The sequence below is a fragment of the Ambystoma mexicanum genome, chromosome 3p (assembly GCF_040938575.1).
Source record: "Ambystoma mexicanum isolate Mex_15411 chromosome 3p, UKY_AmexF1_1, whole genome shotgun sequence".
Lineage (NCBI taxonomy): Eukaryota > Metazoa > Chordata > Amphibia > Caudata > Ambystomatidae > Ambystoma > Ambystoma mexicanum.
Genome location: NC_090925.1, coordinates 736019747 through 736034707, shown reverse-complemented (window position 1 = coordinate 736034707; position 14961 = coordinate 736019747). Strand labels below are relative to the sequence as shown.

General features: G+C 48.1%; 1 protein-coding gene across 2 annotated transcripts in view; it reads right to left on the bottom strand.

The window, feature by feature from the left end:
• The window catches only part of FBRS (fibrosin), a 710625-nt gene that overhangs the window by 514584 nt on the left and 181080 nt on the right, over positions 1-14961 (bottom strand). For both annotated transcript variants that reach the window (XM_069651625.1, XM_069651626.1), the window contains exon 5: positions 6426-6455. In XM_069651625.1, coding sequence (XP_069507726.1) covers positions 6426-6455 — 30 coding nt within the window. The remainder of the gene's footprint in view (positions 1-6425; positions 6456-14961) is intronic.

Sequence of the window (14961 nt, the reverse complement as noted above, 5' to 3'; positions counted from 1 at the left end):
ATACTTTAAGTGCTCCATTCGGAATGCGCCCAGTTTCTCTGCCATCCGGGGTCGGTCCGCAAGAAGTGGCTACACATGACTGCACCATATGATAGGGGGGTTCGCAGCTCCAGACCTACGTTTATACTGGTACGCAGCACAGGCCCAACATGCCTCTCATTGGTACGCAGTCCAGAATCCGCCTCCGCATGTAAAACTCGAGAAAATGGCGGGAGGTGGGACCAATATCATGACCCTACTGTTGCACCGCACCCTCCGTACGGATGCCGATGCCGACCCAGTGACCACCACGATTAAGGCTTGGCATGCTATTCTGTATTCCGAACAAGAGAGTTCCCCGTACTATAAGTGGCTTCCCTTGTGGCAATTTCCTGGACTCTCCCATACACGACCAGCTTCTCTCGAGACACTGGGAGCAGCTCGGCTATCGTGGCCTGACCTCTTCCCAGAAGGTAAATTTATCACCCCTCAAACATGGCGCCCAGAACACACTAACTCCCTGCTCGAGAGGCTACAATACTACAGGCTCCGAGCTGCAGTACGTGCTATGTGGCCCTCATACCCAGACGAGCCCTCCAGTACATAGCGAACTCCGCGGGTTCCAAGGGGATATTATCCAATTTGTACAGGATGCAACTGGGAAGAGGAATAGTGACTGGCTACCTCAAGCCACGTGAGGCATGGGCTAGGGAGCTCGAAATGGAAATAACCGATGAACTGTGGGGTAAAATGTGTGCACATACCCGCAGGGTCTCCCTCAGCGCCAGATTCCGCTGCATACATTCAAATTCCTCAACAGGCTCTACTATACACCGTATAGAGTGGCGAAATTCACGGGTTCCATGTCTCATACATGCCCTAAATGTAAATCTTCTGAGGCAGACCATATCCACATGTTCTGGGCCTGCCCGATAAACACATTTTGGGTGGCTGTAACAGAGGCGCTCTCTGAAAGAGTCCTCGGTGGACATGGACCCACTTGCCCGATTGCACTTTCCCCCTCCCAGATACCAAACAAAGAAAATGTCTAAATTTTTTAATGTGAGCGCCATTGTTGCTAAAAGGTGCATATTGCAAAGCTGGAAGCGCCGCAACCCCCCCCACCCTCACGATGTGGCTCAAAGCCCTTACCTGGATACACGTGTGCGAAGAGGAATACATTGGATCTCTACCGACCACATCACGCCCCAAAAATGTATGGTCAGAATTCTGCAGCTACCTGAACAATAGAGATGGTGTGGAATGGGTAGCTTCCCCTCCCCAAACACGACCCGCTACGCCATGAAACTGTACTTTTTTCTTCCTTTCGCCCTATCCGAGCCACTCCATTCGTTTTGTGCTGCTGTTTGTGATGCTAAATTGGTAGATTGCTGCCATGTAACCTGCATTGTGCAGGTCTTAACTCTCTGCCAATAAACAAAGTTTACATAAAAAAATAAAAAAGTTGTAGCGAACCTCACCTATGGAGCTGGAGCTATGATTAACCTTAACCCCGCTATAAGGCAACAGCTAGAAGCCATAGTCTGGCGCAAGTTATTACCATCGACGTTGCCTATGGTGAGGATTTGCTACGAGACTGCATCTCAGTCATTGCAATTCAATGCATTATGGAAACTTCTGGATTTTCCGAAACATATCGAACGAAGATCAAGTCCCAGCTTTGGAAATTCTAACAACTCAAGTACAACCAAGACAAGCGCACTGAACAGCTGGAAAAGGAAAACGGAGCTTGCACTTGAGAAGTCCGATATCTCGAAGGAAATGTTGGTTCAGTGTCCACAGAATGCAAAAAAAAAAAAAAAAAAGAATTATGCTAAATGACTGGATCCATACAATGCAAGCTAAGACAATATCGTATGAACCTCAACTGTAATTCAGAGACTATGGCGATTAATCATCTTCCGAACTATCTGAAATGGTTTCCAGATAAATACATACGCAACTAATTTCTGCGACTACGCCTCAATTTGCTGCCAACTCATGAACGGTTGGCGAAAACAAACCAAATACCGACTGCACAGGCGTACTGCAGATTCTGTCAAGATCCAGAACATCTTGAATCTCTCATTTAATAATGCAATGCAAAGAACTGACGGATCAGAGAAATGCCCACAGAGAAATGTATTTGAAACTCACGATACAGTTGGATGCAAATGATCGATGGGACCTGATCCTGCTAGGCAACAATAAGAAAATGGTATTCACGATCATCCAATTTTGGAAAACAATTCTAAAGAAAGACTCAAAACCATAGGATACAAGCCACTGGATGCAGTCCTAACTGTTTCAATACGATCATGTAATCTAAGAAATGTACAGAAATTAAATGTTTAGAAATAAACTAACATTTTAATTAAAAAAATAAAAATAAAGAAAATAAAATTATACTACCTATTCGTTCCCCCTGCCCTCTTCCCATAGGATTAAATGGGTCCAGGCTCCATTTCTCTCCTGCGCAGGATCAGTTGTGGTGTGGTCAAGGATCCCCTTCGGGACTTCCCTAGCATGGCGGGACTAGGTGAGACACTTCCCTAAACTCCCACCCCACCCCTGTCCCACCCCCTCTCCCCCCCCTCCCCATTGCTGGAACTCAATCAAAACCACTGGCGTTGCTCAAATCCAACAGCAAACATTACTAAACAGAAGAACTTTTTTAACTGGTGACCTATGGTCACTAAGACACATTTCATATCAGGGCTGGACTTACTAAGGATAGAGATCTAATACTAGTATTGCTCATAAGTGTTTTGCTACCTTTTTCCTACTCTAGTACCTACCGTATGTACTGGTTTTGTTTCAACTGTTTTTCCAACTTCACTTGGTTTACGTGAAACGTTCTAGCCTAGATAGGAAAAGCGAGTTCCTTACCAGTTACTCCATTTTATCATCAAAGGCCTGAGTTGATCTGCTACACTACCACTTAAATTACCTGGTGAGCTTGAGGGAATCACTGATACCCCTAAGTGAAGACTGCATCTCAAACACTGAGAAGGTTTAAGGAAAATTTGCCAAACAGCCAAGATCCCAAACATCCATCCCTAAAACGAAAGCCCACTATCTGGTGACAGACAATACAAAGGCTAAGGGGGAACATTGGATAATAAGAAAATGCAATCAAAGTCATAATCAGGACGCCATGTTCCAATACTTGACAGAAATTGGTAAACCTCCATGACAAAGTTATACAAAATGCATACTAGACAGTAAAATTAGTTCCCAGATGGAGGAAAAAAAAGACAATACTTTTAGAATGCAAAACTGAAGTGACCAAAAGTCAAAACAAACGTATACCATCAACTCAATACACAGTTAGAAATACAGATAGTTAAGCTTTACTGTAATGCTTTATAATCAGGTATTCTTCATAGGTAGGAGTGTAATGCAACACTAATACATTGAAAATCGATGTCCTTGCTGAAATGACAGCCTTTGGCCTAAAACTCCAGGAACCCAAGAGAAAGGCACTGAGGAGCAAAGTACGGGTTTAGTCACTTTAAGAGAGCTCCAGATCAATCAAGTAGGGAACGTCTGAACCCAACAGGGAGAGGTTAGTAGACATAGCTGCGGTTATGGGGAAAACAAAGATAAGTTTCAATTCTATCCCAGAGGAGGAGAAAACAGCAACCTACCCCAGGGGACATCAGGAGAGTCTCGTTTGAGCCAGGTTTGAGACTAAAACCAGCCCCAGGAAGAGATGTGATCATGCACAACTCATCCACCCGACCCACTAGATCCCATCTGACCAACCAGATCTATGTACCCACTTTCAAAAGAAGCAAAGCCGGTGGGTCCAGCTTTCAACACCTAGCACCAAAAAGCTGGAACTCTCTACCCACCGCATTAAGAAACGAAAAATCCTACACTGCATTCCGCAAACAGCTGAAAACCACTGTGTTAAACTAACCCGTCTTCACCTCTCCTTTACATATTAACTGTATGTAACAATAAATCTACTTACCTGCTATAATGTATCCATGTACTAAGTGAGCATACTGCAACAGAGCCACGGTGCCCCCGGGGCGATGTGCGCTATTCAAATAAATAAATGTGATTCAGACAAATTAAGTCAGTGGCAAAAACGCAGCTGAAGAAACCTTCAACCCTTCACCAAGGGGAACTACAAGGCAAAATATCACAATGGCCCACCAACCCAGGACCCTGAGACAAGTACCCATGGTAGCAATTGCCAAAAAGTCACAACAGGGAATACTGAAATAAAACAGTGAGTAGAGTTGATTTACAGGTGTAGTTTACAAGACCTGGTAACACTGACTTGAACCATGCATCAACGATCCAAATTGCCAAAAGAATACATATTCCCCCAAGCATGGTAAGAACCGCCCATAAGTGACTGCTCCTAGAAAACAGAGTACACCAGCCAAGCAGATTCCAAAAGCTCAATGGACGGAGGAGAAGCCAACCAGCAGAAAATGGTCCCATGATGGGAGATTCCCAACAGCCCAAGACAAACAAAGGCAGGTTTTGGGTCCCAATACCTTTCTGGGCAACAGCATCTTCCTGCACCAAAGATGACCAAAGCAGTGAAACTAGAAATCTGCATTAAAAGGACCCAGAGACAGTCCCAGGACGTTTAGCGGGAGACAGGCCCAGCCAGAATGAGCAAACCATCTCAAAATTGCATCAGCAATTCTTTGGTGCCAAAATGTTCCATGCAAGTAAATTTTGTAAATAATATTTATTGTTTTGTATTGTAACGTGTGCTTTCAACTTTCTAAATGTAATTTGATGTATTGTTTAAATTATATTGTTATGGTTGAGCTTTGTTTAACCAATAAACAATACAAAAAAGAAAGAATCATGTGCAGCCTCCCAAGAAAAATCCAGCACAACTGAGTAAGTGTCAGGGTCTCCCCTAGATAAACCCATACACACATGAACTGGCTTAAGTCAGACCTCCAATCCCACCCTAGAGCTCCCAAGTTTGGGCAGTCAGTCAATGAGAAAGGCCTAAAAAATAACCAACCATTCAGGTCCACCCAAACAGAATGTGTAACGGCTTGGCTCCGGGTAGGAAATGGTCTTAACAAGTCCAAACCACAATCAGGGGTACACTGCAGGGCTCAGAGTGAGTCAATGCAGGCATAATGGACATTTCTACTTCATGCTTTTTCAAGTAAAGGGATGTTAATGTTAAAGGATATTTGTACCGCGCACCATCACCACCGGAGTGGTCCCCTGGCGGCTCTGAAACGGGAAGGCGGGTGAGTTAGAGTGAGTAAGCGGGGAAAAGTGCAAGAGAGCAGTGATGTGCTGTTGGCAGACACAACACGGTTAACACTGTTCACTGGGCTTGGGGTGTGTTCCGGTCAGTAGGCGTCGTGTGCTGGTGTGAGTCTATGTGAGGTGTGTTTTGTTGTTGTAGTGAAGGTAGTGAAGTTTGTGCGGTTTTTTTGTGGTATAGGGTTGTGGTTGTGTCTGGTTAGAGTTTGAGAGGCGGAGGGGTGAAATTGTTAGTTGATAGGTTATTGGCATTGTTGCCTATAAGCAGTGTGCTGAAATTCCACATTTTTTCTAGGTGTGGCGCGAACATCATTGCATGTCAATCTAGCTCCGGCATCAGCCAATCTTCATTATCCCTTCCACAAATAAGGCTCGTCAATATTCACAACTGTGCCCAAATTTGGCCCTTGCCCACCATTGACCCGGTCTATGTGTGGAGCTTGCTGGTATTCGCGATTCCATCCTAATCTGGCCTTAGTGGCATTCCCGATGCAGTCCATACGTGGCTTCGCTCAACAACCGCTACTCTATCCAGATGTGGCAATGATCTGCAATCACAATCCTACCCAGCTGCCCATGCAGGCCACCGCTCACAACCCTGTCATCCAAGCGAGGTACATGCCAACACTCGTAGCTACATCTAGACGCGGCATCTGCCATCATTGGTAGTCCTGGGGATCTGGTGTAGCAGGAGATGGCCGCCAGATGAACCTTGGAGGCTTGGGCCAGCCCTGATTTGGCCAACAGCAAATATGGAAGCACCAGAGGGGCCTTGAGATCTTGTATCCACAGAAAGGGAACAGCAGAACCCCCAAAAATGGAATTCTGCCCTTCACTGGCCATTAAAGTAGCAGTAATCAGTTGTAAATAGTCTATTTATTCAGTCTGTCATTTTTCTTTTCCCCTCTTTCAAAGCCATTTAAAACAACAAAAAGAAAATAGTTTCCACGTAATTGTATTTTCTACAAACAGCACTTTCAAAAGCTTGTTAATGGATTCCACTCAGATGCAGAGATATTCAGTTAATGATTATATCGAAGATACCACAAAGGATTGATCTGTGTTCCTCCTCAATAAAACAGACATTTGCTATTTTCCCCCGACCCCTTAAGAGCTCACTTGTGTTCCAGCCCACCAGTGCATGCTTAACCTCTTTTGCATGGACAGAGAAATGTGCTCCTTACCTTGCCATCCGAGTCACTTTCGGTGTCGCACTGAAACACGAGAGGGTGGGGAAAAAGGATACATTGCATCAGAAAATCAGACAGATTATTTTCTACATGACCAAATAGTCAAACACCCATTCTGGCACATTCTATCATGTCACCCAGACCACAGCTATGTTAGCCCACAGTACTCGCAGACTCATCTAAACAGCCGTACGTTAACCATATGGCACAGCATGTCACAAATAGTACAGACAAAGACCCATTCTAGTCACAGCACTACACTGCTTGCAGATTACTCTTCTTTAAGCACAAACTGAATAATGCAATCAAATACTTTTCATTAAGTTATGTGAATTTAGGAGTAAAATTCAGGGGACAAAAAAATATATATGTGAAACCTTCTCCAACTCTCCCCACCCCCACTTTGTTATTTTCCAGTAATTGTCCACTCGCCAAGAGCCTTTTTCATTGAACAGAAAAAAGAGATGTCCATTTATGGTAAAAGCTCCAGTCTGACTGCAATAGTTTCTAGGTCACTGAATTTGACCACTCAATGCCAAGTACACTGCTTCTCTAGTTTTACATCCGATAAGCCTTCCCTTCAGTAAAAATGCAACATTTTACATTTGAATGTATTTGCTGTGGAACTAAATGGTGCATTATTTCTCTTAGTTATTTTTATACGTCATCCTGCTTTTCCACAATACGGCAAAGAAACAACTGAATTGCATACCAAATACCCTGTTGAGGTTATGTCCCTGCATGCTATTGATGAAGTGCCTGGATTGCTTCGGCGTGCTTTACAAATACGGCAGTGAACAGACCTTGGCAAAACATGGTCTAAAGAAAGATATGGAAATACATGCTAGAACATGTCCTGTTTTTGTGGTTGGAGGATGTGTCATCTTCTGAGAAACATTTGTTCAATAAGCAACTGTTGATTCTTGGCCAAATTCTTGGATGAAACAATTCAATATTCAGCCAAATAGATAATTTACTGTTGGGTACTCACCTAGCCCCAACCAATTTAAGTTGTTAGGCAAGATTGTATGCAGTATCCTGTGGAAGACTGCACCAGCCTTGTCCTCTTGGCAATAGGTAATCGAACCTTTGGTATAGGCCTGTACTACACAAGTTGGTAGAGTGACTGAGCAGCCAGGCATCTCAAGAGGGGTCAATGCGAGCTGTAGGGTTGTAACAGACAGTGACAGGTATCCAAATAACACTTACACTCAAGGTTTCTTGATTAAACGATTATTTATTAATTTAACAGTCAGTTGAAAAAGCCTTCTTAAGAAAGGAGGAAATACGTAACACTTAAATATACTTAAAAGATACACTCAGTTCCAATACATCAGCAGATACCCATTTGGGATGGCACACAGGCACTTCCTGCACCACGACCTAAATAACTAGGATACTGTGGACATTGATAGGTCACTGGTACATTTAGAGCAATACTGAGCTTGGTGTCAAAAGGAAAGGGTTAGTGGGGAAAATAATGGTTAACAGGTTTCTCAAACAGGTAAGAACTTTTAAACACCCCCACCTCCCCCCCAATGCAATGTAGATTAACCCTTTCCCAGCTACACAAATTAAGAATCTGACTTTTGGGAGGGACAGATCAAAGCACAAAGTCAGGAGGTTAGAAGAGCCAATGTCAATTGAGCAAAGTCTAGGGGAGCTGAAGTTCTTCCTGAAGGTAGGTAAAACGTCTTGCACAATGTTAGAGAGTTTTTGTTGAAAAAGAAATCGCTGTTGGGCCACAAGCTGGGAGGCTTGTGATGGGCAAAGCTGCAAGCAACTCTGCAAAATGTAACAAAGGCAGGTCTCAACTGAGAGCTAGCAAGTTGCACAGCAAGAGGTAAGTACTCCTTAGATTACAGTACCTTAGGTCTGAAGAAATTAGTTCCAGCTGGCTTCTGTTCCAGTATGGTAGATCCTGTTCCTGGCCCTCAGTCGTGGGGACAAGAGGGACGACGTCTGGGGACTCCTGCACTACGATTCGAAGGTCGGCGGCAGCAATAGGAACATTTCAGATCAGCAGCACTTTGCGGTTTCAGCTTCTCACAAATAGCACCACCATGATTCTTGGATACCTTGTGGGCTTTCCTTGCTTCTGGGGGGCCTTGGTTAGTCCAGCTTCGAAGGAGGATGGAGGATCTTCATGGAGCTCGGGTCCGACTTAAAAACAATGCACTCGATTCTGGTGTTCCTCTCCCTGGCACTCTGTTCCTGCAGCAGCAATGGAAGTAGCGCTAGCTTCGAGAGTATTTCCAGATGAGTTCATCATGGGGTCAATTGGTCCCACCAACCCAAGGGGAGAAGTCGCCCTTTGCAGGGCTTCTAGTCGAGGCGAATTTGAAGCTTCAGCACTGCAGCAAGGCTTCACTGGGCAAACCAACAGTCCAGGAGTTGCAGTAAGCTTCTCTTCCAAGTTCTTCTTCGGATTCCTCTGTCCACTGGTCGACTCTGCCTTCTGTCTCAAAGACGTCGCCTTTTATGCAGGTTTCTCCCATTCATTCGCAGCCTCGTTTTTACTCACACAGCAGGGTGGCTGTCCTCCAAGGACAGCCAGCCAGCCAGCCAGCCAATCATCTTCGGGTGCATTCCTGTAACCAAGGGGATTAAGCACAGGGAGTCTTTCGGGACCTCCCTCACTTCCTGCCCTGCCAGACATGCTGGAGCCAGAGGCGGGCTTCACCAGTGAACCTCACCAAAGACAAAATTAACAAAGAGACCAAACCTGGTTTGGCGCGCAGAGTAAATCTCCAGAAGGACCTTTCCAAAAAGAAATGGCAAAAAATGACAATTTTGACAAAATGGGCACACACGGGTGCTTTAATGCACTGCCACCAACCATTAATTGTGGAAAGGGTAACAAAAATGTTACATGAGAAACTAGACAAAGGGGATAAGTAATCAGGCTGGGAACCTCGGTTACTTTAACCTAGCGTTTTCCTTTGGAAAACTTCGACACTTTAGTGTCCTATCAACATCCTTTTTGGGTGGTTTAGTCACCAATAGGACGCAGGCTATAAATAGCCCCACCCCCGCGGCTTCCCTTCAGATTTTAACCCCCAAAGTAGAGGGAACCCAAACCAGGTTTGCCTGCAGGGGTGGCCGGAGGGCGCATGTGAATCCATGAAAGATACCAACGTGGGAGAAATGGAGTTACAGGTAAGAAACAACTCCCTTTCTCCAGCATTGGATCTTTCATGGATTCACAAGCTGTGAATAGATTACATAGCAGTATCAATCATGCATGGTGGAGTGTAAAGGCAAACCAATACAGAAAACAGAATCACATACATGAGACCAATGAACCCATACAGTGATCAAGTTCAAACAACAAACGCCCCGAAGCTGCAGGGCTTACCTTATTGAAATAGGCGTTGCAGGACAGTCTGCCCCACCTCCACATCATCACCATGCTGCTGGCCCAGACAGCAATGCCGGGTAAAGGTATGCGGCACCGACCAGGCCGCCGCCTGGCAAGTGTCCACCTCCAGAATCCCCAACCATAATGCTGCTGATGAAGCCGTAGACCTCGTCAAGTGTGCCTTTGGAGTCCTTCCCAAAGGCTTCCCAGCTTTAGTGTGGCAGAACGAAATCAAGGACACCCAACAAGGCAGTCCTTGTTTGGAGCTTGCCCGTCCCTTTATGGTAGCCCATAAGCCACAAACAGCTGTTTAGATTTCCTGAAATCATGAGTATGATTCAAATAAAACTGAAACGCCCCCTTTACGTCCAGAGAATGCAGAGCCCGTTCTGCAGGCATTGACGCTGAAACAAAAAACGAGGGCAAAACAATAGAAGAGAGTTTGTGAAATGCCCTTGGCACTTTAGGGATAAAGTGCGGATTGGTAGCCAACACAACCTTGTCCTCCAAGAACCTCAAGTATGGGGGGTCCACTACCAATGCTTGCAACTCTGATATCCTCCTGGCTGAAGTAATGGCCACCAGAAAAGCCACCTTCCATGACGGAAACTGCAAAGGAGCCGTCGACAGCGGCTCAAAACGCGATCTCATCAGACCCGAAAGCACCACATTAAGGGTCCACACCGGTGCAAACTTCTTGATCGGAGGAAAAGTACAAAACAAACCCTTCAATAAATGCATGATTAGGCGATCACCAAACAGAGGAGCCGCATGTCGCCTCCAAGTAAAACTAGAAATCGCTGCCAAGTGTACCTTAATGGATAACGCCATTCCCCTTTTTTTGCCAACTTCAACAGGTAGGGAAAAACTTGTTCAGGGGAAATGGTCAAAGGGTCCACCCCCGGCTGGCCCTTACACCATACACAAAACCTTTTCCAATTACATGCATAGGAGACATTTGTGGACGGTGCTCTTACCGCCTCCAAAAACCGTCGACAGTCACTGGAAAACCTTAGCAGGCCAAACTTGCAGTAGTCAGGAGCCAAGCCGTCATGCTGAAGGATCCCGGATTGTGGTGCCACACTGTGCCCTTGTCTCCAACCGAATTGCCTCTGCCACCGACAGGTGAAGGAGATCCGAGAACCACGGCTGCCTGGCCCAGAACGGAGCCACCAGAATCACACAGCATGGGCATTTCCGAATCCATTGGAGGGTCTGTCGGATGAGCGGAAATGGAGGAAAGGCATACGAAAACCGGCCCGTCCACGGGAACGACAACGTATCCCCCAGATACTCGGGGTGAGCCCACCTGCTGGCGAACTCCCTGCACTGTTCTCCATCGTTGCAAAGAGATCCAACGGAGGATGTCCCCACTTCCGGAAGACCATGGACACCTGTTGCTCCTTCAGCTGCCATTTGTGCAGCTGGCCTACATCCCTGCTGAGCGCATCTGCCTGCACATTCAACACTACCGGCAGATAAAAGGCCACAATGCCAATGTCGTGCAACAGAGCCCAAGAACAAAGTTCCTGTGCTTCCTTCAACAGCACCCTGGAATGCGTGCCCCCCTGCTTCCTGAGATTAAACATTGTGGTGGTATTGTCGGTCAACACCCTCACCACCGAACGGCGTTTGCGCGGTAGAAACGATTTGAGGGCCCAATGAACCGCTCTCAACAAGGACATTTATGTGGAACCGAGGCTCCACCCGAGACGACAGGCCTTGGACTTGGGAGCAGCTGAGATGTGCCCCCCCCCACCCCATCTGAGAGGCATCTGCCACAATCGTAAATTGGAACCCCGGTTCCAGCAACGGCATGCCCCGAACCAGAGTGTCCGAGCACTGCCACCAGCGAAGAGCCTCCACCAGAGCGCCGTTGATCACCAACTTGTCTGACCAAGAGCTGCGAGCGACTGAGCCCACCGGTCCGCAAGGAACTCTTGTACCGGCCTCATGAAGAGATGACAGTTTGGCAATAGTGGAATGCAGGACGCCGTGGCCCCCCAGCAGCGACATGTAGGTCCCGACCGACACCCTTGCGCCAATCTTCCACTTTGCTGCCCTTTGCAGGAGCTTCATGACACTCTCGCCCGAGGGCTTCACAAGTCCAAGTTGAGTCTGAAACTCCGCCCCCAGAAACACCAAGTCCTTGGAAGGCAACAAAGGATTTTTCGAAGTTTACGGCGAAGCCTAGCTGTTGCAACAGCTGCATGGTAGCCCCTAGACTTTCTTGCGCCTCCCCTGGCGACGAGCCTCGCACCAGGCAGTCGTCCAGGCACGGGTATACGCGATGACGCTCCCATCGGAGCCATGCCATCACTGGTGGAAAACATTTCGTAAACGTCCTGGGGGACGACTTTAAACCAAAACGGCAGTACTCGAAACTGGTAATGATCTTCTACGACAAACCGCAGAAACTTGCGGTGCCGTCAACGCATGGGAATGTGGATGCATGCGTCCTTTAAATCCAGAGACGCCAGAAACTTGTTCCGCTGTACCGACCGGATAACTTCCTGAAGAGTGAGCATCGTGAACTTCAGGCATTGCAGAATCTTGTTCAACACTCACAGATCCAGCATGGGCCGCCACTTGCCGTTGGGTTTCTTCACTACAAAGTAGCGGGAATAGACCCCTTGCCCTCTCTGACACCGGAACCAATTCTATAGCCCCTTTCTGTAGCATAAGCACTACCTCCTGCCGCAGGATGGGAAGGTGAGGTTGCAAAACATACACTGGAAGAATGGAACCCGCGGAACACCAACTCCAGCGAGTGGCCCAGACGCACCGTGTCCAACACCCAACGGTCAGACGTAATTTTGCACCACTCGTCCACGTGCATCGCCACCCTGCCCCCCAGCAGACTGTCCTGAAGGCAGTCGTTGCTGTGGTTTAGCCTGCCTCCCCTTAGAGGTGGAAGGCCGCACACCCCTTTTCCGCTGGGCCTAAAAGTCCCGACTCTTCTGCGTCAATCTCTGATACCCCTGGGAGGAATAACTTCACCGACCGTAACCCCGGTCTCTGGTCAAGGCAAACTAGGCATTACCCGAAGCTCTCCGGAATGGTCGAAAGGAGCGAAAAGAGCGCCCACTTTGCTAAGCCCCCAATGACTTAGCAGTCTCTGTGTCTTCCTTCATCCTTTTGAGGGTCTCATCAATGTTCTCGCCAAACAACTGCTCCCCCTCACAGGGCATTGTCCAGAACTTTATAATGCACCTCCGGGCGAAAGTCTGTGCACTTAAGCCAGGCTTGGCGACGCAGCACTACGCCGTTGTTAATCTGCTTAAAGCCGGACTCTAGGTCAACAGCAATATTAATACTGTGATTGTAAGCTTCCTCCCCTTCATACACCAAAAGCATGGCGGTCTTGCGGTGGTACTCCGGCAGATGTTCCAAAATAGGTGCTAGCCGATGCCACATCTCAAGATCATAGAGTGCCATGATCGCCAAGGAATTGGCCGCTTTCACCGTCGTCGCCCCAACAGTCAAAACCTTTCCGAAGGCATCCTGTCCCCAGGCTTCACTATCCGGAGGAGTAACACACTTGTGCTGACTCCAGGCTTTACGGCTGGCTGCCGCCGACACCAGTCTCAGGGGTGGGCTGTGACACTAAGCACGTCGGGGTAGAGTCCGGGGCCTTAAACTTTTTCTCCAGCCTCCCTTTGACAGCCGGTTCCGAAAAGAGATGCCGCATCGTGCGCAGGCCCTCCTGCCACACGTGGTCCAGAATAGGCATGGAGAATATTGCTTTCCATCTCTTGCCCATGTGATCGAACAGGAAACACTCCTTCCATTCTTCCTCAGGTGTCAGCCCAAATTCCACACACACCTTCGCCATCATGGCGTGGAACGCCCAAACATCATCAGGAGAGGAAGGCTGCACCAGACACTGAGGCTGTTCCAAATCCCTGTCCGTATCCCACGCATCGTCCCTCAGTGACGACATACCAGTAGACATGGTGTCCCGAGGCACACTATCCGACTCCGATTCGGGCAGTTCACCCTCCTCAAGGTACAACTGTGATGATCTTCACTCACCGGCCGCAGCACCGGCAACCCAGCCGTGGCCGATGAACGTGGCGGAACACCAGCAGCGTCCATGACAGACCCCATCGGGACCGCACTCAGCGGAGGCAACCTTGCATACAGCTGGCCTAGCAATGATTGCAGCATGGACAGAGCCTGGAGCGACAGCATCGACTGCGGGTTCAGCAGTGGGTAACTAGCAGGACCAACACCCACACCCACCGACGTCAACGGTCCAACACTCTGCAGTCCCAAGGCCGACTGGCCCAACACTGGCTCCCGGTCGTCCACCTCGGAGGACACTGAAAAAACTGCTGTTTCCTGATGTAAAATGGTGTAAGGCAGAAGCAAGTCAATAGCAGAAGACTGCCAAGCCCCACTGGCTGCAACAAACTGTCAGTGTCCATCCTCGATGACGAGAAAAGCATCGGGCCTTTATCCAACACCATTGTCGCCGTAGCCGATGACAACTGTCGACGACGGAACACCCGTCAACGAGGAGGTCGTCGGAACCGCCACCTGCGGTGTAGATTTTGCAGCACTGGACCGGTGCTTAGAAGACTCCCAGTTAGAGGACGACCTCGACGGTCCCCCGAACAGGCGTGCTTCGACGAGTCCTTGGCCTTCTCCTGCGACGCAGACTTCTCGGGTCTACCAGCAGACCCTCGGGAATGGTCCCACCGACCATGCTTGGACGAAGAAGCGCCCTTCGACAGCTGCTTACTCAGAGTTTCTACCGCTCTTCCCCACCTCTGACACAGGAGCAGGACGAGGTTTCTTAGCCAGAGGCTCAGCTGGCACTGCCCAGCGATGCTCCGCCCACTGCACAGGCCGCTCGGAGGACAGGCTCCGGAGCAACCCCACGTCCGAAACCCGGGTAGGTGCCCTCTATAAGCCAACACACCAACTGTCTATTGCGGTCCTTAAGAGTCTTTTGCAAAAACCCTCTACAGATCTTGCAAGAGTCAGAGTGATTAGAGTAAAGGCACTAGAGGCAATCCATATGCCTCTCACCCTCATACACTTTCGACCCACAAGTCATGCAGGGCCGGAACAGACTGCTTCGGAGCCCCAGAAGCCATCTCAATACGCAAAGAGCACACGCACATGCAAAAACACAACAAACACGAGGTGATCCCAAAAGTC